The 26,825-nt window shown below is 45.9% G+C and overlaps 2 protein-coding genes across 2 annotated transcripts in view; both read right to left on the bottom strand.

The window, feature by feature from the left end:
* Window positions 1-15,216: 15,216 nt before the first annotated feature.
* On the bottom strand, window positions 15,217-17,082 carry ZFP36L2 (ZFP36 ring finger protein like 2). The gene is made up of 2 exons (XM_042882719.1): window positions 16,869-17,082; window positions 15,217-16,730 (listed from the first exon to the last, which is right to left on the bottom strand). Exons 1-2 carry the CDS (start codon window positions 16,917-16,919, stop codon window positions 15,312-15,314), a joined length of 1,470 nt encoding a protein of 489 aa, XP_042738653.1. The 5' UTR covers window positions 16,920-17,082; the 3' UTR covers window positions 15,217-15,311.
* Window positions 17,083-18,644: 1,562 nt separating this feature from the next.
* The window catches only part of THADA (THADA armadillo repeat containing), a 153,449-nt gene continuing 145,268 nt past the window's right edge, over window positions 18,645-26,825 (bottom strand). The window contains exons 37-38 of the mRNA XM_042884616.1: window positions 19,882-20,048; window positions 18,645-19,480 (exon numbers count right to left, since the gene is read on the bottom strand). Coding sequence (XP_042740550.1) covers window positions 19,157-19,480; window positions 19,882-20,048 — 491 coding nt within the window. The 3' untranslated portion in view covers window positions 18,645-19,156. The remainder of the gene's footprint in view (window positions 19,481-19,881; window positions 20,049-26,825) is intronic.

The following is a 26,825-nucleotide window of genomic DNA, read 5'->3' as shown; positions in this document are numbered from 1 at the left end:
CTACTACTTCACCTCATTCCTACCCCTCCAAAATACAGCCATAGTAACTTATTCCAGTATTACATACTTTAAAAGCAGACCCACATTCCTTTGAAACAGAAGCCTGTGAAGCCCTTGGAGAACTCTAAGCAAAGGAAGAGCTGAGTTTTGCCATGGAACAACCCAGCGGAACAGGAACCGGTTGGCTAGGCAGGAAGCAACACACTGCCTGTCAATAATCATGAAGAAATACATGTTATTTCATAGATGCAACCTACAACTATTGGGCATTAGAGCAAACTGTCACACAAATGTGAGCTCAAGAGATCAGGCTTAAGTACTCCCTGTGGGAGTAACAAAGGGAATGGTTGTTCTTCTGTTTCTTAATCCCTCAAGATCTCATTTTGAAAATATACGCTTTAATAAAAAATAAAAACAATCAAGGAAAATAAAATACTTTGATTCTTGAGAAAATACTCAGTCCCTAGATGTGGCCTGGCATTCAAGTACAATTGTTCTGGGTGGTCTGCAAAGCACTAAGCTTGCTGTGCAAGAGTATTTTAAGAACAAATCAGTGGGGCACTGGAGTGTTAGAAAATATGAATCCATGCTAAGGAAGTCCACTTCGTGAAGCTATACACATAATGCAAGTGTTTAAAAAATACTAGTTTCCCCTATCTATTTATTTTAATTTGCCATGCCAAGATTGTAATTCCTTTTTATGTATTTTGAGGATAAATATTAATCTTAATAGATCATCAAAATTATGAAGGCTTAGTTTCTGGGACTCAAGGTCATTGGGAAGGAAAACATCTACAGTCACTAAACAGTGTGGTCAATAAAAAAAAAAAAATAAAGAACTCAACAAGTCACTTTTGTTTCAGACAGTCAAAATGGCTATGCATCCTAACATGCAAGCCAGAGCTTCATCTCCACCATAAGTCCCAAGAAAATTAAAAGATTTTCAGGAAGGTTTTGGAGACATAGAATTAATGTCCCAGTTCTAACACCACTAACCTAGACACTGAATATCTACACTTTTTCAAAAAGTGTAGATATTCTCCCAGCAGAACTGGCATGGACAAAGCCAGCAAGTTAAAGTGTGAGCAATCATTTCACCACTCACATTAAATTACATCCACTGCTTTTAAGAAGGGTGCCCGCTTCAAGCGGGCCATGTCTCAGACAGTCTGCTTTGTAGCCATGCACCAAGAGATGCAGCTGCAGTTCTGATGCACGGATGCACCAGATCAGTGTTGAGGCACAGTATGTATGCATTTATGAGAGCTAAAAGCATATGCTAATTGCCACCAGAAGCCATCTAATGTTTTCAGAGAGATACAAATGCCAGCAATAAAACAGGATTTTTCTTCAGTTCACTGGACTAGACAACATCCCACAGACCAACGCAAATCATGCAGACCATCAATGGCACACCGCCTGCAGATGTTCACACGTCAAATGCCTGTACACCAGATGTGCACAAGTCAAAAAAGTTAGGCTGCCTCTTACAAGCAAGATCCTATATATTCCAATAACTGTGAAGAGGTAAGCATGATGGTATTATTAGCTTCCAACATCTCTAAATCCTGTCAAAGACTACTCTCCCATGAGATTTGCTAACTGAATAACCCCTCACTAGAGCTGGCACCAATAATAACATGCAAGTACTCGGTCTCTCTCAAATTGATAATTATTGCTAAACCACACACCAAGCACAACCATAAAGTATTACATATGTAAGAGACACTAATTATCCTCATGTCCCAGAGATGCATCATTTTGGATGGTGGGAAGGGAAAGGAAAGAGCATAATCCCTTCTTAAACTAACCTTGTTTCCAGTATAGCACTGCAGACTGACAAGGGAATATCATAATCCTGCCAGCAGATGCAAAATCCATTGCATCTAGGGACTGCCTTATGTCAAGATCAGCTCATCTTAATGACAATACAAGAATGGTAAAATATTAACCAAATCAACCACCACTGCTTGCCTATATGTAAGTCAACAGCCAACCTCTCTATTTATTTCTTTATCAGACATTGGAAAACAGTGAAATAGCATAGCCAGTGTTTAACAGAAAGAAAAAGCCTGCTCTGAAAACTGTCCCAAGAGACAAGTGTTCTTTTCAAGGAAGCCTTCACACTGGTACAGCAGCAGTTCCCAGTTTCCTGGGCTGACTGAGGAAATGAAGTCCCAGTCAAACCACCAAGTATGCAGACACAAGTCAGAATAGCAATTCCTTGAGAGCTGGGCAATGGCAAGCAAAACCCAGCACCTCAGGTCAAGTATAAAGAGACAAAAAGTTCATCACTTTGGGCGCAGCACATCTAAGTTAAACTAACCTAGAAATAAGTTTCTTCCAGAACTCCAAGTGACATGTGGACAAACATATAATGCCATGGAATAGAATCAGATGCCTGGTGCTTCCAAAACGATGTTAATGTATAAAAACCCAGGAAATACAATGCACGTACACACTTTTTCAGGTGTGGAAGGTCTGTCTTGGAACTGCACAGCCTCTTTCCTCCTCTTCTGCATATGATACAAAAGCTCACCTTGAACAGTACATTAGCATCTGCTGGAAACTCTCAGCAGAATAGAATACAATGGTCAAGTACTCTTGCCACCAGTCAGCAATACACACAACATGATGAGAGACTGTTACACAGCACAAGTCAAATGCTCTATTTCTATGCATTTCACATAGTATTTGGCAGGAAACAGATGACAGCAGAATTAAGGAAACAGTCTAACACAAGGCACTGTTGTGCAAATAGTATCAAGCAGCATAACAAATGACCAATCAGATTAACCTGATAGTAAATTCTACCTCTATGAATACATTGTATGTCATGGATAAATCAGAGTATTTCCTCAGATTGAAGCCAAAAGTACAGCAGGATTCTCACAGTGCCATTAAGTACATGTCTGTTTATTTAATCTGTACTTTTAGCATCTTTTCTATATTTAAATATTTAAACTTTAGGAATATATAGAACACATATGCATGTGTGAATGTATATAGCCACTCACACCACACCCCAGCCCAGCCAAAAGACTCTTTCATTTCTACAGTCACAAGATCAATTAATAGCTTTGCACAAGTTGGAGTAGGGTGCAACTCACCCAGTACTGCAATCCAGCATTCCTGTGAATAGCGCTGAGCCACACGTTTTCCAGAAGGGAATACATGAAGACAAAATATAAGATTAATGCTAAGAATACCACACCACAAATACAGCAGATGGGTGTTGCTCTTTTATGCATATCTTAGATCAAGATAAAGTGGAAGGAAAAAAAACAAAACAAAACAACAACAATAAAACAAGAAACAACAGTACCTTCCTTGCCCTTTCAGCCATCAGAATATCATTCATAACAAAACCAAAACATGCACAGAGATACAAGGCACCTACCTTGTGAATCTACCACAGTCATTAGCCAATTCACAGTTATCAAAGGAGTTCTCCTCTAACACAACACATGTACACTGTAGATGTACACAGTGTGTAGATGTACACTGAAGACTACATATTTGAAACATGAAGATCACAGTTCAGTGTATTCAGAGATGGAATGGAAATGACCACTGAAGTTACTGAACATCCACTCAAAGTTACAATTAATATATTCCTGATGGCTAACCCCATAAGCATGCTGGGATCAGAGTTGGCAGTATAACATGCCAAAGCCACACACACTGATCCCTTGTGAACAAAGGAAATCAGCCAGCATGGGGCACCCTTAGGATGTGGGATCCAAGGACACCAGAAGGCTGTGCACTTGGAGGAAAACTACATAGCAGTAGAGGTGGTGGCGACAGGGCACAAAAGGCTGGAGGCTGTACTACCACTGGGAGACCAACCTTTCTTAATATTATTGTCTGCTTCCCTGCCAGTTCTGCTTGGAAAAGAAGTGGGAACAATAGCATCATTTGTGGCTAAATCCCTATAGTACCTGAAAGAATAGGTTATTTCTTTCCAGGCCTACCAAAAGCTGCTGCAAGCACTAGTGGAGATCAGGATGATTTAAAGGAACACGTATGTTCAGTTATAAGTTGCTCCTTTTTCTCTCATTCACACTCAGAAAGAAGTTATCCAAAAAGATCAGAAACATGAAAAAAGTATGAGCTCCAACACAGTCAGAGAAGGTTAACATTACCCTCTAACAGGGTAATATCCACTGTGACAGGTACAAACAGCATCGTGAAAAAGCACGAACAATACTGAAGGCATCACGTACTTCAGCAGGTAAGAAGAGAGAAGCTGTAAAGAATCATCAGCTCACATCAGACAAACATCCCAAAGTTCACAGCCTTTACTCAGGTTTTTCCGTTTTCTTAAATTTGTTTAAAAAACAGAGACAAAACTCAAAACAACAGCAGTAAAAGAGGACAAAACAAGAAAACCCGGAAGAACACACCAATTACAGTACTTCCCACCACCTCAGATGAAGTTTCTCCAAGACTTCCAGAATCTTTCTATTTCAGAAATACCCACACAGGTTCCTCCAACCCAGGCAGGGAAAAAAACTAGACATTCCATTTCATTTTAGAAAAGTTAGATTTAAAGAAAGGAGAAAAGAGAAGTAAGAGCGCTGAACTTTCATGAAGGTCTGGAGCCAACTGTGAAGGCTGGGTCCCTCTTGGCCCCCTGGGGCCTCAGCACAGCAATGAGCTCTGCCCTGAAGAACTCTTTTAAAGCAGTTTTTCCTCACAGAAGCAGTTATATTTATCAATTGCCTCAACATTTACCACACAAACTTTTTTTCCACACTTTTCCGAGCCCTTCCCAGACACCAGCTGTGTAGCTGCCATATTGAGCACAGCACCATTAGAAGGAAGACCTGAGGCCAAGGAAAACACCTTGTCAACCAAGGCCTGCTGTCACAGCTTCACTCGCTCTCTTTCTCCCACACCAGAAGAACTCAGACACCCATCCAAGACCAGATGCAGCACTAATGTTATGGAATACTGACAACTAGACAAGAGCATTGCATCATCACAAGCACCAGTGTTCCCCAGCCCGTCCATCCATCCTAACTACTGCAAAGCATTGTTCATAAGTTATAATTCCCATTCTCCAGAAAGCATTAAATGCCTTAGAAAAGTACTATTAAGAAATCACGTACTTACATATCTTGAGGAGAAACCGCTTGAGGGAGTAAATAGATATTTCCAGCTCAGCACCTCCAAAAGCCTCTCCCTGGGGATAATAGGCACCCACTCTCTGGGGTCTGAAGCCAAACGGGACTCAGACTTCTCAACCCCACTGACACAAAGCTGAAAGCTTCAATAGAACTGCCTGAGGCTCACTGGCACTTAACACTGAACTAAGCAAAGATTCACACAACAAACCGAGACTGAGAAGCATTTTACCTTCACTTCACCTACGGCTCACTAACACTACTCTCTCTCTGCAAACTCTTCTTAAGTGCTTACACCTGGACTTGATCAGGCTTAATTAAGCAAGATGGAGATCAGCTGGAACACTTTAGCACCTGGGCATTGCTCGGTTGGTAGAATGATCAGCCGCTTGCCTAAAAAGCTAACTACATTAAGGGGCTTTAGGCTATCAAACACTGCTGTGAATTATTTTATGCTGGATGCTGCAAAAGGGGAAAGGGAACTTGCATACAATTGTATTTATGGTTTCCTTAACTTCTTTCCATGCAACCAAGGCAACAAGCCTACTTACATGCTGTGGTTTATACTTACAAGATGCCCTCCTTCATTTGCATAATACTGGTGCAATAATGAAATAATTCTTGTTTTTTGAATGTTTTTGTAATCTTAACTGGCTGATTCTCACCCTGTTTTTCCTTCTCTGCTACTTGTTATGGAGCTACGGAAAATACACTTTTCTGAGACACTCAGCACTTGCTTTTCCATCTGGATAATGCTATCCACTTGGTGAGCTCCATGAAGTCCCCACTGCCTGATCCATTACTCTTTCTAACTAGTTTTTAGTTACAAGATACCATTTAGAAAAAAGCTAAAAAAAAAACCAACAAAAAACAAGAATCCAAACAGGTTTTTCCTGTACTTCCTATATTAGCAGAGCACAAAAAATGTCATTTTGTCAATATTTTTGCTTGTTTTCTCAATATGCCTTGCCATGCTTTTATACCAAATTCTAGCCTCTGTGTCAGTAACGTGAGAAGAGGGAGCACCTCACCTGAAACTAATGTTCCCTTATTTTAGGGCAACTGGGTAAGCAGAACAACCTGCACCTGATTCTGTACTCTGACAAAAACTCTTTCAAATTCAGATGAAGTAAACGAGAAGCAGAAGCCCATCTTACTGCCTATAGTGCTCCTTTCGTAGGGGCTGTAATACTTTTGCTAACAGCTGTACCTCTGCAACAGCAAGAGCTTCTCAAGGAGACATGAACAGCCCCCTCTCCTCCCCCCAATACTGTCTTTCAACATGTAAAACACATGTAAATATTTCAGAACACAGGAATATGTTAGTAGCACACATTTTAAGAAGTAAAACTACAAATCTCATTTAAAATGACCATTTCTAAAGTTTTTTATTAGCAGTGAATATTTTTTAAAAATCACATTTTATTTGCTCACTCCAGTGTAGCAACACCTACTCTATATTAATCCATAAGTGACTGCTCCCTGAAGCAGCAGCTTAGTATTGCTTGGTTGTATTCTGGTATTCCTGTTAACCTCTTAGAAAACCGGTAGTTATGAGTGCTTTGAAATAATCCCTTTCTAAGTACTTCATTACAGGTCTTACAACAGCGGTTGAACTCAATTAGCCAGGTTGCATTTCTGTAATTTCTTTAAGAATAAAGGTTGATTCTCACCAAGTCTTACCATCTCCCCAGGTACCGAACTTCTGAGACCTATTTCATTCATACCACTCCCAATCCACACACGTACCCAGTATGCACTACTAAATAAGAAAGTTGAGAGAAAACTTTTAATGAACTACCATCATCTTTCTTAGTAGAGCTGGAGATTTCAAGCGTGCCATCCCTTCAATTTCTTTAGATTGTTTATCTGTGAAAGCTGAAAAATAGAATTTTTGGGATCGTTCACTGGCCCCCACATTTTGTTCACTAGTATTGAAGTGATGATGAACATACAGTGTTGTAACAATCAGAAAGACCAATACAGTGAAATGGACATACAGGAAGTACAGTAACAAAGGGACAGGCTCAAATGGAAAAATGGAAACAACAACAACAAAAAAGCACTCACCTGTCTCTGAATATCCAAGCTCACAAGAAGGAACTCCACAAAAGAAGGATCTCCAAGAAGAGAACCCTCCCCAGTAGGGGTCAGCCCTTAGAAGAGGTCTAAGAGAGGTGTGGCCAGGCTCCACCCCTTCTGGTCACACAGCTGAATTACCTTCACCTGTGCTCCCAGAGCTGAGTCCTTTCCCCAGGTGCTCAATCAGTGGTTCTAGGCTATGACTGAGAAGTTACCATACAAGTAGCCAGCAAGGACTGTGACTTGGTGCATATGTTGATACTTCCCAGAGCTGCAAAGTGCTCCTAGGGGAGATGGCTTCCAGGTAGACCCTTCCACAGCACCATTTCCACAGTCTTCTAAGCCACACCTGCTAAGTTGAAGCAAATGCTGCGACTTTTACTCCAGAAAGCTCAACACAATTTGCTGCACCATTTTTTTGGTACCATTTTTTGCCCTTGCCTGTCTGTTGGACATTACTTGGTACATTCTAGAATTTCAACCGTGTATGCAGGAAAAAAACCACAAAAACAAAACAAAACAAAAAACCAGCACAAAATATAACTTCAGATGCAGTTTCACAGGCAGTTCAAATCACTATAAAATTGCCTGATGCTGAGAGCAAAGGTCATAGCCTCACACTGCTCACATACTCCTTCCCTTTCTCATGCTTTTCTTCTGAAATCACAAGGCTAAGGGATGAGTCCGGATCAGAGCACTAATCTAGCAGTCTTTTTAGAGTTATCTTTTTAGAGCTGGTGTTCATTTGGATTGGCAAATGGCTGCATTCCTCATTTAATCTGACCTTTTAAAAAAGCATTTGCTAACACTGAATTCATCTTCTAAGATTTACAACATACTCTCCATCCTTATTGCCACAATAGCAAACACTCTGTCAGAGTCTCTCTGTTTATGATGTTGTGCCACATCTCCAAGTTGGAATCAACATGAAGAAACAATTTACCCTCATGCAGGTACAGGAGCATGATAGGAACATGCTGACCTAAGACTCTGGTGCCCCAGAAAGAATGCTGTGGCTTTTGTTTGACGTGCCTTGAGATTGTGCCTTGGATCTATCTAAAAGTACAGAGAAGCTGCTCGCTTGTAAGGTTTTATAAGTGAAAGGTGAAGTCAGAATAAAGGTTTCCTTTCTGCTATGAGAAACTGTGGATTGTCAACCACCCAGAAATTACTAGCATTATCCATACTCTGAGGAAACAGCATAACACCAGACTGGGACAGCAGAAACCAGCACAGGGGGCATGCTCACTTAAAACAAAATTTGTTTTCAGATTCTGCTGATGCAATAGAGTCTCCAAAGCCTGTCAAGGCTGTCATTTCCCTTTTCTGGTGGCTGATATGGAACAGGCAGTGCCCTACAGACACATCCTAAGTGTCTGGCATACTCACATTTCCTTTTGATGGTTTTCACATACAGCAAAATCTGTCGTTCTTGTGGAAGAAAGGCCTGATAGTAAACACAGAGAGAAGTTGCCTGTTGAATCCTTTCAGAGCCAAAATAATGCATGACTTCATGCAGGCTCCTTTTCTTATTCCTTCTTTGTGCTCATTTACCCACTAGAAGAGCAAACCACCCCCCATTGTCATCAATTGGATTACAGATTTCACTAAAACATAGACATCCACTTCCAGGTTTGATGGTATTTAGGACTAAATTCAGAGCTCTGTATGCATCAGCCCAGCTCGTGAGAGCTCTGAGATCACTGCAGGAGCCAGAGATACTTGCCATCCACAGGCCATCAAGGTTGAAAGAAGTCATTCATGGGAAAGTCAGAAGCTCCACATATATATGTGGATATAAGCAAGTCTCAACAACTACAAAAGCCAGTTGTTAGTGCTTCTCTGCAATGAGAAAATGGTTTCCATACTGCTTTCAGTTCCTTTTGCATGCAGTACAGTGAATCTTATCCTCGTACAGTCAAAGGGTAATCAAGATCTCATAAGTTACCAGGCCTCTTACTGTTATTGAATTTCCCTCCATTTCTTATCTTGAGTAGCTATTATGATTCCAGGTATTCAAGGGAATGTCACTCAGAAAAGATAAGGTAATAAGGCCATTGATATAGGACCCTTGTACTTAGATTTCTGCATACCTGGCTCCCTGTTTATATTATTAACCATGTCAGGAAAAAAAAAAGGGGGGGGGGGGGTTTAAATTACCCAACATTTCCTTCTCAAACAGTGTGCGGAATAGAAATTGCTCAGCAGATGTCATCTATCCTTCTTCATCAACAGAAAAGAGATTTTTTGGGTTAATTTTGCCTGTTTTCCTAAGGAATGCCGATTCTGAGGGAAGGGGGTCACCCCAAAATCCTCCATTAAAATATATCCATCTCACCTCTTTGAAATGAGAAATTAATTGCTTGAGTCTGTTTGACTAAGCTTAGGGGAAAAAAACCAACAACTTCTTTTTAGGCAGTAGGTCCTCTAGACCTTGGGGGAGGAATCTCATCTCTCCATTCTCTTCTCCCCAAATTATGTTCTTAATAAACAAGTTAGACATACAAATCAACGCTCTTCATTACATTCAGCAAAAAATACACAACCTGCTAAAACAATGCCAGTTGATAACAAGCACTTACTTTCACATTCAGAACTTCTCTGAAGACGAGCTTTGCCACACAGCCATTATTTAGTTTCCCATAAACAAGACCAAAGATCTGCTATGGGATACATTCCTGTTAATGAAGTCCACTTTTGATCCGAGCCATCTTTTAAATGTTGATACCTTTCCAAATGCAATGAGAAATACTCAGTGTCCGGGAGAACCATTTACATCACCGATACATAAAAGAAGTCCTAAAATTGGCATACCTAGAAGTTCCCAAAGAACTTCAGGGGAAACAGTGTTTCTCCAAACTTGGCAAAACCCACGTAAGATGGATAGGCCGATCTTGCAGCTTGGTATGGAGGCTCTGTGCTCTTCATCCCAACACTCCTGCCTCCTCTACTGGATGCCAGGCTCTACCTCCTCCTTTACACCAGCTCTGAAACTCATCAGATTCACCATGCAAGCTGCCAGCAGGGTGCAAGACTCTGGATCAGCAATCTGAACCAGTTCAGTAAAAACGTGTCAGAAGAGGACAGACAGGAAAAGAAATTGCTCTCTTTTGGTGGAGGCAGCCTGCTACACCACCTCGAGTCACCTTCCAATAATGTCAGCAGATGAGCACTTACAGAGTTGGCTGTGGCCACCCTGTGGGGATGGTCCTGCCTCTAGCTGCCACATCTGCCCATTCCTGGGCAGACACCAAACAGCTTCATCATCAGCCAAAGGCAACATCTAACTTCACTGCAAATGGAACAAGGTGGAAAGTCCAGTATCTTTGCCTTAAAGCACTGAGGAACGTGAGCCTAAGCCGAAGCATCACGACGTGAGGTTTCAGTGTCCAGAGCTAATGTGCTGCCATGCTCTGTGAGCTCAACAGGCAAAACCTGCAATGTCCCACCTGACCCATGACAGAACACAGCCACTCTGTCAAGCCAGGTTCACTCTCAAGGCCAGCAAGAACAGACAAGGACAAATGATTAAAAACTCATAGTACGAGTCCCTTAGCTTTAATACTATTCTAGCAAAATGGCATAAGAAAACCAAGCATACCTTGACCATAACAATGAAATTTTGGGCCTTCTTTGAAAATGAGACTTTCAGGTGCACACAGTTTCTTTTTTTTTAAATGCAAGCTGCACACTCCAAAATGTGTTGAAAGATCTAATGGGTGGCATGCAATGCAATAAGGGATGGGATAGGGGATGAGGGCTGAAAATGGCAGAGAGACAACAATTTACATTTCAAAGTATTGGAAGAGTTGCACCAGATGTTTAAATGATGTTCCAAAAAAGGGCTTGTACCCTCTTATGTATTAACCACTGAAGCTCTGGTTTGCAGCATTCTGCATCTGAAATATACTTTAGAGCTGACTGCCCCAGTGATGTGGTCATTTCAACAGGCTACGTGGAACATGCCATGAATTTGAGCTTCTACACCTGAAGTGGGGATAAATCGTCAAGCAAACTGCACTTAAGCTAGGGCCAAGATGCACCAAGTGAAGAGCAGCATGCCTGTGCTCTGTGGCATACCGCTGGGAACTATTTCCATGTTGAGCAATCCATGCAGATGTGTCCTGAATCAAGTTTAATTTTTCTCTGAACTTCTGTCAGGAACCAAGATGGAACGCCAAGAGAAAGTAAGGACACTGGAGCTACACCACTCTCTCTTCACCTGAGAAACACAAACCAAGGAACCAACCAACCAACCACGCACAGACAACAGCAAACAGAGAAATGGAGAAGACTAGGGATAAAAAGAAACAGAACTGCTGACTCAGCACATTGAAAAACCCCACAGTGATCATGTCATCTTAAATCAATTCCCTTTCCAAGATCTATACCACTACCTGCATTTCTGTGAATGTGGCTTTGCTGCAATTTCTTTCAGATCAAAACTGAAGCAAGTACAAAAGACTGCTCAGCCAACAGGACTGCAAGTGTCCCAGCTAACCAGCGTGCGATAGCAGAGACCTTGAAGCTCCTTCTCAGCCCATAGGTCTTATTTTTATGCAGACTGTATTGATTTATTGCGAGGTATCAGGAAATTTCTGAATGGTCTGGCCAGCTTCACATGCTTCGCTGACTTTTGAAATGAAAGCAACAGAGCTTTTGCTTAAGTCAACAGTGTAAGTCACCGGTTTAAAGGTCACCACTTGATTGCACAGCACAAGAAGCAGACACTTATCTTCCCAGTCCAAGGACTTCTGGCTTTCTGGGCAGCAGCACACAACACTGTAATGGATCATTTGGAAACACGCTTTTGCAGAGATATAAACAAAACAGGGTACAAGAGGACGGGCCTGTGAGCACAGTGTGCCTGGGCCTGCTGTCCCACATGTAGCCCTGGCTTTAGACGAGCGGTCACCAGGACATCCCGGCAGCCTCCTCCCCTACACAACAGGCGGGATGTAGGGCAGCAGCTCAGGGCGCAGCCTGCACCAGTGCCCGCGCCATCACCCTGAGCCAGGGCCGCCAGGAGGTCGCAGGGAGGTGAGGGCATGGAGCTGGTAGATGCCACCATCCCACATACACCATGGGCAGCAGTACGGGAGATCTTGATCTGCTTTGGAGAGGCAGTGCAGGGGAAGAGGTGGGCTAAAGCAAAAAGTGCACCTTGGTAAAGAAAAATCCCGCAACTCCACGGGGTGTGCACTCCCAGCTAATCCACTCATAGCTCAGCAAGTTGTTTCCAAATCCCAAAAGCGAGTCAGGACATCGGCCCAGCTGAGCTGCAACCGCAGCAAGGCCCCTCCTGCAGGCACCGGGGGGCCTTGAGAGCAGCTCCTCCAGAACTGCTAAGAAAGCAATCCCCAGCAAATCCCATCGGACTAACCGTAAAAAAGGGCCAATCCCAGGCAAAACCTATCGGGCTGACCCAATGAAAAAGGCTGGCTGCTGTGGCAGGGCTGTGTTGTCATACATCGCTTACGTTTGTTTTAATTTTAAACCCGGAGTCAGCCCAAGGTTTGTTACACAAACATATGGCACCCGTATTACATTCTGCCTCGTATTTATAGAAAGTACTGCGGCAGTCCAGACAGCGCAAAGATGCCATAACGTTAACAACATTTATTATTAGTATGACAAAAGAACAAAAGTAAGCCTGTAGAAACCATGACTTAAAGTTGAAGGGGTTGATTGGAATAAGGAACCAAACTGCAGAGCTATTAGTGAAGAAAATCCCTCCAGCATTAACACACGCAATCCCCAGGCCACCGAGCATTTTGTTATATAAACACGCCCCCAGAAAGGCAATTTCTTTAAAAACTCAAGCCCTGAACACTGATTACCATGTTTAATACCAGCCCGATTAGCACTGCTGAGCCCCAGCCCGGGGAGCGGTGAGGCAGAAGTCCTCATCCCTTTCTGGATCCTGCTGCTGAGGAGAGTGGATTTGGGACAAAGGGTGAATCTTAATGATGCCTTTTTATTGCCCTGCCACTTCCTCCTCAGCCCAAACAAGTGGGAAGGGTACCAGCATGTCCCCAGCAGCTATAAATGCCATTACTAGATTTTTCCATTCCAACTGCAAAGGTAACACGCAGCAGAGGCCAAATCCTCTACCCTTGACCTAAAAAGAAAGCAGGGAAAAAAAAAAAAAAAAAAAAAAGAAAAAAAAAAAAGGGAAGCAGGAGAAAGCACCCCAGCAGCACTCGCAAGGCCGAACATTCTGGAACAGCATATTAGCTTTGGCCGCTGCCCAGCACTAGCTGCAGGAGTGTGCTGGTTAATCTGTAGCCAGACTGAGAGCAATGGGGAGCAGGACAGGGCCACCCTGCAGGCAAGGAAGGGTGAGGGGCTGGTGGTGTTGCTTTTTTTTTTTTTTTTTTTTTTTTTTTTTTCCAAAAAAATTTTATTGGGAGAACTACAAAACATTTACAGTACAAAGTTTACAGTCTCACACAATTTGTAGTGAACTGACTCCCGAAAAATATATTACAACTCAAGTTGACTTATCCTTTAGTTACATTCAAAACATACTTCTGTTAAAGTAGTCCAAAAGAGTACATAGTGCTCAATCTGTACCTATGTACAAACAAAACTAAGCTACCGCTCATTCATCCACCGTCCAGGAAAGTTTTGGAAAACTCCCGACTTTCTACATAAGAAAAAAAAAAATATTACATGTTTTGGAATTCAATTAAACAAGATATGCTTGTGAATAAAGTTTCAGATCCAAAGATGGCCGCCATTCTTACAAAATAAAGAGTGGTGAAATTTTGCTGTAGTCAAAACCCATCCCTACATTCAAATTATCACCTCAAGCATTAAGAGAAATACTCATTTGGTTGAGAAGTATTTAAGGCAAGCGTGGACCCTCCAGAAGGCACTGTGAGGCATAATACTGGGCACCCCAATTATTGCTACATCCGTTGAGACTACATCACAGTGTGAGTGGTGGAGTTAGGCAACGAGGAACACTTTTTGGTTATACTTGGAACGAGGCTGCATCAGGTTCGCCACTTTGAAGTCTGATTGCCAAAAGTCAGTCTCTTGTTGGTTTTCTTCTACTCGGACGGGCTACAACCATTTACATTCTAAAAAAATCCCATAGAAATTCCTCAAACTACTTCCACAGCATCGAGACCGATTTCTATACAGAAACCATGCAATCTTTCAGATTTACGTAAACAAGGAAAGAAATTAATGAAATAAATATTACATACAATCTCTTAAATTAAGAATTTTACTCATTTACAATAAAATAACCAAGTGAAGTTACAAAAAGGCATATATTACTGTGAAAAGAACACACTCCACATTTCGCCGATTAATAATGGCAATCATAATTTAAACATAATAAAAGAATATATATCTATTGCTTTTCATCATACCCGATAAATACAGTATGAACAAATTACCAATGCATACTTTTCACAAGATAATAAATAAGTTAAATAGTTTCATATTGAGTTGTGTGCAGTGACTCATTCATGCAATCAACTCAAAACAGCTAAAAAAAAATTAAAAAAAAAAAAATCAGCAGTTATTCTCCAACAATTACAAACTAAACTCGGTCGAGTGCTTCCAAATAAAGCAACAACGAAAAAGAAAAGTTGTTCTAAGCCAAACATCCACTAAGTGGTGGCAATGGAACCAATATTAAACTTTGGAATGAAGGTTTTAGCATTTGTTATAATAATAATATATAGATATATAAAAAAAATAGAAGGTTGTTATCAAGGCATATTCTTGGCAGGATGTTGGATTTCGCGCTGGAGAAGCTCGCGGTGGGTCCGGCCGCGTTCCCGGATGGAATGGTGCTGCTGGTGCGGATCAGAACTCGTCTCCGGAGAACGAGAAGGACAACTCCGAAACACAAATCCCCCTTCTTCCAAGGTCTCTCTAGAAAAATAGGTTTGTTCAGTTCACGTCAGTCGCCCTTTCGCACGACGCTTTTCGCTTTGTTCAGCTCTCGTGTGTACATCGATAGGTTACGCGTATAAAAAAAACAAAAACAAACGACAACAGACAAATAGAGAGGGGGGCCGGCTCGCTCCCCGCGCCCCACCGCCCGCGGCCCCATCCTTCTTTCCTTCCTTCCACCCTTCAGTCGTCGGAGATGGAGAGGCGGCTGAAGATGGGAAGGCGGCGGCCCGAATCCAGGCCGGGCGACTCGGAGCCGCTGAGCGAGCCGGAGCTGAGCGAGCCGCTCAGGTAGCTCTCGCGGTCCGAGAGCGAGTCCGGCGGGCTGGGCGGCGCGTCGAACACGGGCGACTCGGAGAGGCGGCGCAGGGGCTGGAAGCTGAAGGGCGGCGAGGCGGGGGGCGGCGGGCAGCCCCCGGGCGGCGGCGGCGGCTGCTGCTGCTGGCAGCGGTAGTAGGCGGCGGCGGCCACGGCGGCCGCGGCGGCGAAGCCGGGCGTGTGCAGGGCGAGCGGCGCGATCAGGCTGCCCAGCTCCTGGCCCGAGAAGGCGAAGGCGTTGTTAGCGCAGGGCGGAGAGAGCAGCTCCTCGCAGTACGAGGCGGAGGCGGGCGGCGGTGGCGTGCGGGAGCCGCCGGGGCTCTCCAGCAGCGCGGCCTCCAAGCGGCCGCCGGGCTGCGGCGGCGGCGGGGCGGCGCCGTGCGGGTGCGGGGGGTGGTGTTGGTGGTGGTGGTGGGCGGAGAAGCCGGAGAAGCTGAGGCTGTGGTGCAGCTTGGGCCGCTCCCCGCCGCCGCCGCCGCCGCCACGCGGGTGCCCGAAGCCGCCGCCCAGCGGGTGCTCGCGGGGCGCGAAGGCGCGGAGGTCGCCGGTGCTGCCGGCGGGGTGCGGGGCCGCGTGGTGGTGGTGGTGGTGGTGCTGGTGCGGCGCGGCGGCCGAGGGCGGGGGGGCGGCGGCCGTGCCCCCGCCGGGCGCCGGGCGGCGCTCGTCGGCGTTGTGGATGAAGTGGCAGCGCGGGCCGTAGGGGCAGAAGCCGATCGTGTGGAAGGTGCGGCAGAGCTCGGTCTTGTACTTGGGGTGGCGGGTGAGACTGCGCAGCTCGTGGAAGCCGTGGGCGAACTGGCACTTCTCGCCGTACTTGCAGGCGCCGCTCTCCTCGAAGGGGCGGCACAGCTCCGTCTTGTAGCGCGTGGAGTTGATGGGCGCCCCGCCGCCCCCCGAGCCGCCCCCCGTGCCGGCCGCCGCCTGCTGCTGCTGGAGCTGCTGCATCAGGTGCTGGCTGCGCTCGCCGTTCTCGCTGAAGGAGCGGTCCCGGAACTTGTTCTCCTTGTTCAGCAGGGCCGTGGGGCTGCCGCCGCCGCCGCCCCCGCCGCCGGAGCCCGGCTCCTTCAGGCCGCCGAACGAGGAGGAGGAGGAGGACGAGGAGGAGGAGGACGAGCTGGAGCCGGTGGGGCTGGGGAACTTGGTGCCGGCGGCCAGGGCCGGCAGGTTGCTGGTCGAGTGCCGCCGCAGGAAGCCCGGCGCGAAGCTGGAGCCGGAGGAGGTGACCGGGGTGCCCACGGCCTTCTTGTCCAGCATGCTGCTGAGGTTGGTCAGCGACTTCTCCGTCTGCGGGGCGGCGGGACGGAAGAAAAAGAGCGGGTTGCAGCGGGACCGCGCCGAGCCCGCGCCGCCGCTCCGCCGAAGTCGGGCGGAGGAGCCCCGGCCCCGAACACGGCACCCCCCGGCGCCCCGCGCCCCCCTTACCTTGCACAAGAAGTCGATGTCGTAGAAGGCAGATAACAGCGTCGTAGACATCTCTAGATCCTGTAATGGTCGGAAATACAGGAAGGACCGAACGATCCCGCTCTCCTCGGAGGGTTTGGAAAAGCCACGACGAGACGGGAGGGGGCCGCGTGCTTCGGAGCCGAGACGGTCCCGGCTCCTTCCCGGCGGGGCGGGCGGGACGGCGGGTGCCGGGCCGAGGCGGCGACGGCGGCTGCACAGCAGCGAGCGACCTGCGGGAACTCCGCGGCGCCCCGCGCCGCCTCCATATAAACGCCGCCGCCGCGGCCCGCAGGGGCGGGCCCCGCTCCCCCCCGCCCCGCTCCGGCCCCCGCCCCGCCCCGAACCGAGCGGCCCGGCGGCGGCCATGGCGGCACGGGCCCCGCGGGAAGGGGCCGCCCCCGCCCGCCCCGCCGAAAATAAACCCGTGCCACGTAACTGCCGCGGGACAAAGGGCCGCGCGCGGGGCGGCGGCGGGTGCGGGCTGCTGCGCCATGGGCCGCTCGCACCCCTCCCCCCCCGCAGCCCCGGACGGGCGGCTGCCCCGTGACAGTGGCGCAGCGCCTGCCCCGCGCCGCCGGGCGGGAGGCGAAGTTAGCGTCCGCAAGGCTCAAGCGCTCGGTGGTCGCCCTACTGCGAGCCGTGCCCGGCTGCAAACTTCCCACGTCAGCAGGAAGCGCGCGCTGTCAGAGCGCGTTTGCGAGCGCTGGGCTGGGGGTGGGTGCGTTCCTCGGCCGCCCGTTGGGCTTTGCCCCACGCCGCGCTCCTGTACCACCCTCCCCTCCCCCCGACCCATCGCCGGTGGGTCCGGCCCTTCGCGCCCCTCAGGGCCCCTCCGACCTGAGCTCGGCGCCGCGCCGCCCCCTGGCGCCCGCCCCGCGTAACACTGCCGGCCCCGGGGAGTGCGGCCGTGCCGCCCGCGTGCGGTGCTGCCCCGAGTCCGGCGCCGCTGCTCCCGGCTTGTCCCTAGCGAGCTGCTGGGGCCGGCTAAGGGTTAAAGTCCTGCGAGCGGCTGGTGCGCGGTAACTGCGAGCAACGAGACCGCCAGGCAGACCTTTATTTGCTCCCTATAAAGTAGGGGGGAGCGCGGCGCTTGCTACACAAGCCGTGAGGCACCGGTGCACCCAGTGCACCCGACTCGTCCTCGGGGCGTACGGAGCTGCCAGAACGCGAGCTGCCGTCTCGCGGCCACCGCCCGGCACCGCGCGCGGCACAGGCGCCCAGCTCTCATCGCGGCGCTAACTCTGCCCTTTGAGCGACCGGGCGCTTCGCTTTAAGTAACATACGTCACCCCGAGCCCTGCAACTGACAGCGAGCGCTCGGATTCCCGCTCACGCTCGAGCCCCGGTGCGATCTCGCGCCCCCGCTAAGCCCTGCCTGGAAGCGCAACCCGCTCCGCAGCACAACAGCCTCGCGCCCCACCTCCGGCCGCGCGGCCCCCGCCCGCCGGTGCCGCCGCGCACGGCGGTGCTCTACTGCCACCTGCTGGCCGCCCATGGCGCTGCACGGCCCGGCCCGGCTCTCCCGGTTGTCCCGGAGCGGCGGCAGCGCGGGAAGCGCCGCACACAGCGCCGCTGCTCGACTCGCATCGAGTGAAAGCGGTTTGCAAAACGTCAACGTTTCACAACAGCGGCCATTCGATTTGCAGAAAATGCGGGCACGCGAAGCGTTAACTGATGCAGGTCCATCTACAAGGCTAATAGCAAAGTGAGGTTCAGAGAAGAATGCAGTAACATTTAAAACACAGTCAAAATCTTGTCAAGGGCAAAGAAAGAAGCCAAGGTTTATTTAAGTAACACTTAAAAATTTAACCTATCCATTTAATAATTACCATTCCACACATAGAAAGAAAAAAAAAAAACTAAATTTTTCTTGGTATTAAAATACAGGAGGTCAAAACTTGGACTAAAACATACCCTAACAGGTGGCCTGCACCTGGCTGAATGGAAAATATTAGGCTGAGCTGCTCTACTTCCTACAGTAGCAACAACAAACCATGCTCAGCCGAATTAAATTAGCAAATGCATTTAAAGGGAACGGTCCCCAGCAGCACACCTGACAAAAAACGAATGGACTCACGGATGGAAAATGCATTGGAAGCATGAATAGTGAACAGTTTGTGGCAGGCTTCCTGGGCTCATTATGGCCATGTCTCAGCTCCACGGATACCCTCAGGATTGGCTCCTTGCTGAGCCGACAGCTCCCTGAGAATGAACTTTTAAGAACTTTGTAGCTTTTTAGGAACTTTTGGTAATTTACTTTTTCAGATTTCAATCTTTGCCCTTGTCAACAGACCGCAGCAAATTCAATATTTTAAGGCAGAGTGATATTTGCTCGTTCTGAATGGCCAATTTTGTGAATTCTGCCGTTTTCAAAAATTCTGGACTTGGAGGTAGGGCTGTAAGGAGGCGGGCAATGAGCTGGGCTTGGTCCTGGGCCCTTTGGGAGAGTCGGTCAAGCTCTCCTCCATCCGGCAGAGCCAGGTGGGTCACCTGGGAGAGCAGCAGCAGGTGCTTACCCAGCAACCTGGCACTGGTCAGCTTCTCTGCCCAGAAGTTCACTTCCCCTTTGTCAAACAGGCACTCGTCTTCTTCCTAAGTGGAAACACAGCCATTAGGAAAGGACCCATGTGGCATGGCAAGTGCTAAGTGAGGCTGTAGCGAGGCAGGAGAGCATGCAGTCTGAACCCAGCAATCAGCAGCAATGACACTAAGTGCAATTAGCTGCAGCTGCAGCCAGCAGCCATTTGTTAAGTACCTCTTGATTTATTTCACTGTTGGTCTTTTAATTTCATGCTGATATTGCCAGGCCACTGACATCAAACTCTATTTATTTATTCTAAGCACTGTCCATGTGATTTATTTTTTATTTTTAATTGTAATACAATTAATATTGGAGTAATGACCATCAGTCCACTCCACTATTCTGTTCCACCCCACCACGGCCTGCAGAAGCACAGCAGCCCTGCTATGGGACAGCAGCGGGTGTCACTTACTGGGGTGGATGTCTGCAGGCCTCCCCTTGGGTCGCTGTCTCCCAGCAGCCACCCCAGCAGCACTGGGATGCCAGCATGTGTCTGCCCCCACTGCTGGAGCTGCTCACACAGCGTGCCAAAGGCCAAGTCCAGGGCCAGGGGTGCGTTCATGACCCTGAACGTGAAGCCTAGCAAGAGAAAAGACATGCACTGATGTATAGCAAGACCAAGATTTACACAAACATGTTTATAATGATGAATCAGACTGCAAGCAAGTTAGATGGATACTTGTCTCTGTGACACTCGGAGCCTTTTTTCCAGTTCCAACATCATACACAAAGCAGCTGAAACACTGATGCTTGATACTTTTTCCTGCTCACACAGTGACATTCCTCACTATGGATGTCTGTACACAGAGATGTCTGTTAGAAACGCTTCCAGAGATTGTGTCCTGACACCCCAACATGGTGACTATTTACACAAACCTGCAGCTATGCCATAAATCTGAGCTGATGACTCACTGGAACCCAAAGCCTACATTATATGAGCTGGGATATAAAATGAGTCACTATTTGGTATGCAGTCCCTTTGTACATGGTACAATATACACATACGCAACATGTATGAGATCAGCACACAAGACAGGTCTGCAGAAGATGCTAAAGAAGGGCAAAGCGGACACTGTTTACAATATCATCGCAGAGCTCTGTTTACACAGTTTTTGCTATCGGCTTCTACAGTATTTTCCCTGGGGACTGAAGAAATGAACAAACAAATGCCAAAACTGCACACAAAACAATCCACCGCATGGTATTTCTTCCCTAAACTTCCCCACTGGCCAGCAGCCTTGTCTGCATTCAGACCCAGCCTCGGCTTTCACACATTCGGGTTTCACCAGTGGTAACATCAGGGCAGTTGTTTTTTGTTTTTTGTTTTTTTGTTTGTTTTGTTTTGTTTTGTTTTAAATGAGAAAGAGGACAGGAAGGGGACAGCTAATGAACAAGTCCCTGTTAAATCCCCGTTACTGTAAAACAGATTTTGGCAGAATTCACCCTTGTCCACAGTCACCAGCAAAAAAAACAGCTGCTCACAGAATAGCCTTACTTCTCTGCAGTGACATCATAAGGATGTGTCATCGTTGAGGACTGCCTTTTATGAGCAAAGTAAATAGCAGAGCCAGGAAAATCGATGCAGAAGGAAGAACGCAATAAATACGGTCTGGGTGCACCTTCTGCTCCCTATGCCAGCAGCACATTTTCCAGAGTATGCTCTGGAGTATTTTCTGGTGTATGCTGGCACAGAAGAAAGACTGTACAATAAAATGGGGTCTGCATGCCATCACCGGGGAAATAGGCATGCCAATGAGTAGGGAAGAGCAGGAAACAACTGTGGGCAGAACAGGCTGATGACAAGATGAGCACATGGTATCTGATAGACCCAGCGAAGTCCAGAGCACATCAGGGAGGATGAATTAGGATTTGAGACCATGAGAACAAAGGACTGTAATAAAGAAGGGAGTGAAGGAAAAAGAACAGATGGTCCCTTCTTTATCTTAGAGTTAGATGAGGGTACATGGAAATCTCCTTGGACAAGCCACAGGAAGGTAGGCAGTCAATCTCCTGGTGACACTAATAACGCTACATACACGGTTTGTCTCTCTGGAAGAGACAAACTTTCAAGCCTGTTTCCTTCATGTGAAGACTTACCACAGTATCAGGGCATCCCTCAGTTTTGTCAGTGGGAGAAACTTTGCAGGGGCACAGTGCCACATTCCCACACCATTTACTTTAGGTTTTGATGATGTTTCTTTCCAAGTCTTTTCTCTAAGCTTGCTTCCTCCATTGCTGTGCCCACTGGGGCCTCTAATCATTATGTGAAAATGCCCCAAACTGACAAAGTAGCAAAACAAAGGTACTGCTTAGATCAACCCTGCTTGCTAGCTGTTTTTCAACAGTGCAACACAGAAAAAAAGGCTATTTTGTAATGAGAAAGCATGGTAAGCTTGTATAGGAATTCTTGTGTGAAAACAAGTGAAATTGTATATATTTATATTTTTATATATATATGTATTTCTATTTATGTTTTTTTTTTCTTCTTGAAGAAGAGAAAATTTACAAGAACAATATACAAAGGAAGTGTAACACACAGGAAAAACACGAAGGCTGAACACAGCGCTGTTCCAAAGACAAAGACTGCCCTCCCGTGAGCTGCAGACAGCACTCAACTGATCTGCCAACCGAGCACATGAGATTTGCTGCTGAGGCCAGAGGAAAACATAGAGGCATCCCGTTGATAAGGCTGAAACTTAAGCTTCAGATGTTTGGGAAAGAGCCTGCCAACGCTATGGCCTCCTGGCACTTGAGGTGTGACACAGGCTGAAGGGCAGATCAAAGCCCGGCCCTGCCTGCCCTGGCTCTGGCACAGAGCACCAGAATGGCTGCATGGTTCCCTCACCATTTCCCCAGCTGCTCACACAGCACGTTGCCATGAGCTGGTTTCCACAGCAGCTCACACAGGTATTTGATACTAGAGTAGTTCAGGACCTGAGCTGGAGATTACCACTGCCACATAGGCAACAAAGCACTGGAATAAGTATTCAAAGGTGTATCTACTCCCTTAGCTTTTGAGTGCTGAAGTGACACAGAGAAAGAACAGCAAGCAAAGTTACTGCATCCTTATGATTTAAAAGGTATAAAATGCTTTCAGCAGGAAGAATGTTTTGTGGCTTTGATGACCCCTTGCTCTAAAAATAACAGCACTGAATGCTGTAAGCGTGTAGTTACTCTTTTAAGGTACCCACAAAAGGTGCATGTCTTCTAAAAATTAATGTGTGTCTTCACTGACATATTAACTGACGAGAACTGTTCCTCACATCAGTTTGCCTGCAAAACATGACTGCTTTTGAAGAAGCCACGAATTACAGATCACCTGATACCGAGCTCATGACTCACACTGTGACTTCAGCAGCGGTCTGAGCACGCTGGAAGCTCTCTATGGGCAGGTGGTTCTCTCCCTCACACCAGCCTCCGGCCATGGCCTTGATGCGTAACTCCTGCCAGCTCAGGTCCTCTGCTGAGCACCTGGTAAGCTAATGCTCAGAACAGCAAAATAAGGATTTGGTGTGCAACAAAGTGTGTGGGCTTTCCTGCTCGGTGAGTGAACTGAGCTGCGTGCCCTGCAGCCTGAATGGGCACGGCTGGAGCTAGGGATAGCGAGGTCCCACGGCCCCTGCACAGAGCAGGAATGCAAGAGGAGAGAGAGCAGGACCTCCCCTGGCAGCAGGCTGTCTGGGCGGGTCAGCCAGCACCCAAAGCTTCACCACCAGAGCCGTGTAAACAGCCTGCTAACCAAGATGACTCAAAGAGCTAATAATAGCCTCTCATAATGTAAGCAATTACATATTTTAAATAAGTGAATGAAAAAAAAAACCAACAGATTTCTAGAACCCACTCCTGACCGACAGCCACAGGGACTAAAATGGCAGAAAGTGAACCTGGAGATGTGGCTATTAGCAAACACTGGAAAATGCCATAGTGTTCCTACCACAGCAGTTCTGCAGGCTGTATCAAAATGATCACTTATCAGTTATTAAAACTCTAAAGCACTTGTATGTTCCAATGTGCAAAAATACAAGCAACATGATAAGCATCTTGTTAAATAAGCCATTATAGGGGCTGAAGTACAAAAAAAATTCTCTGTGCCTTAAACAAGTAGTTACAAGCAGAAGAATTAATACTACTCCCTGAAATGAAAAACTAAAGATAACCATCAGGTACTGCATGTTTTTTTCATTTTCAGGAAGTGAATTTTCATAAAGGGAAAGGGGTTAAGTACTGCACTGTTTTAGTCTTCTTTGTTAATCCACCCACATAAAAATTAGACCTCCTACATGCACATTCATATACTCCAAAAGCTTTGATCATGCCAGATGTAAATATTTCTTTTAGTCACATATTACATGTCCTCAAACTATACAATTGTTCTCTGTTAAAGCCTTGGTGATACTGTGGAGAGCTGAAAGGATGTATTAAAAGCACACGCATGGGAGACTTCAACAACAACCGTGATAAAATATAAGCAAAAGAGAACATACTCCTTGCCTAGCAAACCATTTTGTAATTGTTTTTGCATTGGAAACTGTTAACTGAAGTTCATTTTTGATCAGAAGGTAATGCAGTTTGTACAAACATATATAGTGTGTTCATAAAGAAAATAAGCAGCACTACAAGGGAGCTTAGCATCAAGGCCTCGAGAGCAAGCATCACAAAGATCAGGGCACCAATAGTGAGAATGTTGTCAAGGAGAAGGTAAAATATAGGTTGAAACTGAAATTACAGAGAATATTTTAGGTAGACTAGGTATATTCTAATGCTGTAAAAAAAGCGCTGCCTACCAACCAAGGCATAGCCAGCACTACTTTGCTGTCAATACAGTACTTCATAGCACCCTGGTAAAGCAGGGCAGTAGGATTCTTGCTTCAGAGACAGCACACACATCAACCAAGTCCACTGAATGCTTACTTGGCAAAACTGGGGATTAGGCTGATACATCACCTCAACAAGATGATGAATTCAGCAGGAGACCATTTTCCCATCCAAAGATGGTAGATCCAGCACCACTCTCATTAATACCTGTAATGTTGGATTTGCAGACAGGACATTTCAGCTACTGAATCAGTACTCACTTTGGTAGCACTGAAGGTTTTCTTTTGGGCGTTATGTAATAATTAGGGTTACACTTGATGTATCAAATATAAGAGAACTGGGTGATGCACTGCTGCAGATATGACTTCATTTAAAACACTCAGCTCATGTACGCATGTGCTTCTCAAAACTTAAAAAAATCTCAAAATTAAAAAAAAAAAAAAAATCCCACTAGTCCATTCTGTGAGTTACATAACCTGGCAAATAAATGGAGATTGGAAACTATATTTCTTATGTTGAAATCACCTGCCTGTATACTCTGTATACTCTGAGTTAGACAGGAATTGTGTAACTCCACAGCAGTGCAGGGGGCAGATGGTGCAGCCACCAGAAAAACCAGAGGACCAAAGAAGGCAATGGCAGCAGATAAAAAGCCAGGAGGCTTTCATTCCCACTCAGCCTCCACAAACACCATTACAGTGTGACCCTCCTTCAGGATGTGAAGATTAAAAGGACAAGGGAGAGGTAAAGCAACAAAAAAGAAAAGAAAAAAAAAGAAAAGAAAAAAAAGAAAAGAAAAAAAAGAAAATGCAAACCTGTCAACCTCCAGAGAGCTGGCAGAGGGCTGTTCACAAAGATGCTTGTTCATTGCACTGTGTCAGTTTAAGTTACAAACACTGCAATTTCCAGTTTATAAAATGACCGGTTATGTAAAATCTAATATATAAGCAGATTCCTTTTCATAGTGTTTCATAAAAATCAAAGGCAATTAGATCATTTCTATCCTCTCGAGAAATAGCATTCCCCCGGTGACGTACAGCTACTTCATCTGTTTTCCATTTTCCTGCCCGAATCTGCTTTCCAGCCGCACTTTTTCAGGGTGATTTTAAAAAGAGGCCTTCTTGACATCATGCAACACGATGTCAAAACACAACACCATTACAAAACAAACTAATCAAAACTAATTTCTTAATGGTTGCAGTCTCTGAGTATAGCAGCAGTAATGCTGCTCTCAGCTTTGGCTTTGATTATAACCAGATCCGAGTTAATAACATCTCTCATTATGATGGAAACGTACAGCTCAGGACCAAACAGAATATTCAAGTCCCTTCTTGAACAGAAAAGCATGAACATTAATCGTCTTTTCAAGACTACAATGTCCACATTTTTGGAATGTGGAGAGAGCAATATTTTTCAACCGAGAATTATGTTTTAAATATACATACACACACACAGGCTTTTCCCATACACGCCATGCCTCCTTTGCACAAAGGGTTTTATTACCAAACAACCACAGCTAGTAGATCCTTCACAGGAAATGAGCATTTGGACTTCACTTGCAGAAACAACCCCCTACCGCAAAGCCATGTTCCAATTTAAACAGCAAAAAGCCATCACCTCCCGCATAAACCCACAGAACTTTTGAGAAGGCAAAAAATATTATCCTCTGGCTAATTATTTAGAAGAATGCCAACGGAGTTTATATGTTTGAACCCAGTTAGGTATGTACTGGAAAAATGAAGATGTCTACTCACAGTTTCAAAATTCGTATCACCAGAATTATATATATGACTTCAGATTCCTATCATTGGTGTGTTCTGATACTGAAAGAACTTTTTGCTTTGCACTGAGGAAGACTACCAGATGTGATTGAGATCTGTATTCCAGCTGTTATGCAGGAACACTGGAGGCCAGTTTGCATCACAGCTGGGATTAGAGAACGTTATCTGGAGAATGGTGGTGAAAGACTGATTATTTAAGGGATAAAAGAATAAGGAAAGTGGGAGTAATCAATGTAGAAGACTGCAGACAAAATGCTGTGTAATACTTGAAAACCAATAAACCAATGTAATTCAGGATTACGTTCAAATGCATAAAGAAGTATTTTTACAGCAGCGGTAAAAAGGCAGGCTCTCCTTCATTATTGAGGAGTCATACAGCCACTACCACCGCAGCGTGCATAAGGTGCCTATCAGGCTCTGTAAGCTGCTGCCCTGCTTATTCACTCGCAATTAAAATGCTGATAAGAAAAAAATGACACATAATAGATTATTCACATGAACACTTCATTTAACATTTACCACTTCCAGACTCCAGGGCTGAGCACATACAATTATCTTTCATGTATTCCTTCTTAATTTTCAGGAACATAACACTCATAACCTTTATATAACGGTGCCACTGTGTAATTAATAGAGCTAAATGAAGCGCTGTCAGTAAATAATCAGTAGCCAGCCCTTGATGGATGAGCTGATTCTAATTCAGTGCATTTACTTTCAATTTTAATTAGTGGCATTGTATTCTACAAAGCAAACAGTTCCC

The sequence above is a fragment of the Lagopus leucura genome, unplaced genomic scaffold (assembly GCF_019238085.1).
Source record: "Lagopus leucura isolate 7727_CA_CO unplaced genomic scaffold, USGS_WTPT01 Super-Scaffold_73, whole genome shotgun sequence".
Lineage (NCBI taxonomy): Eukaryota > Metazoa > Chordata > Aves > Galliformes > Phasianidae > Lagopus > Lagopus leucura.
Note: the sequence above shows the minus strand (reverse complement) of the source record. Positions and strands in the feature narration are given on the sequence as shown.

What these genes read in the sequence shown, in the direction of transcription:
- ZFP36L2 (XM_042882719.1), bottom strand. Translation starts at nt 16,919, where the DNA reads ATGTCTACGACGCTGTTATCTGCCTTCTACGACATCGACTTCTTGTGC. An exon ending in ACATCGACTTCTTGTGCAAG is followed by an intron (nt 16,731 to 16,868) that starts GTAAGGGGGGCG and finishes GCCGCCCCGCAG; the next exon opens with ACGGAGAAGTCGCTGACCAA.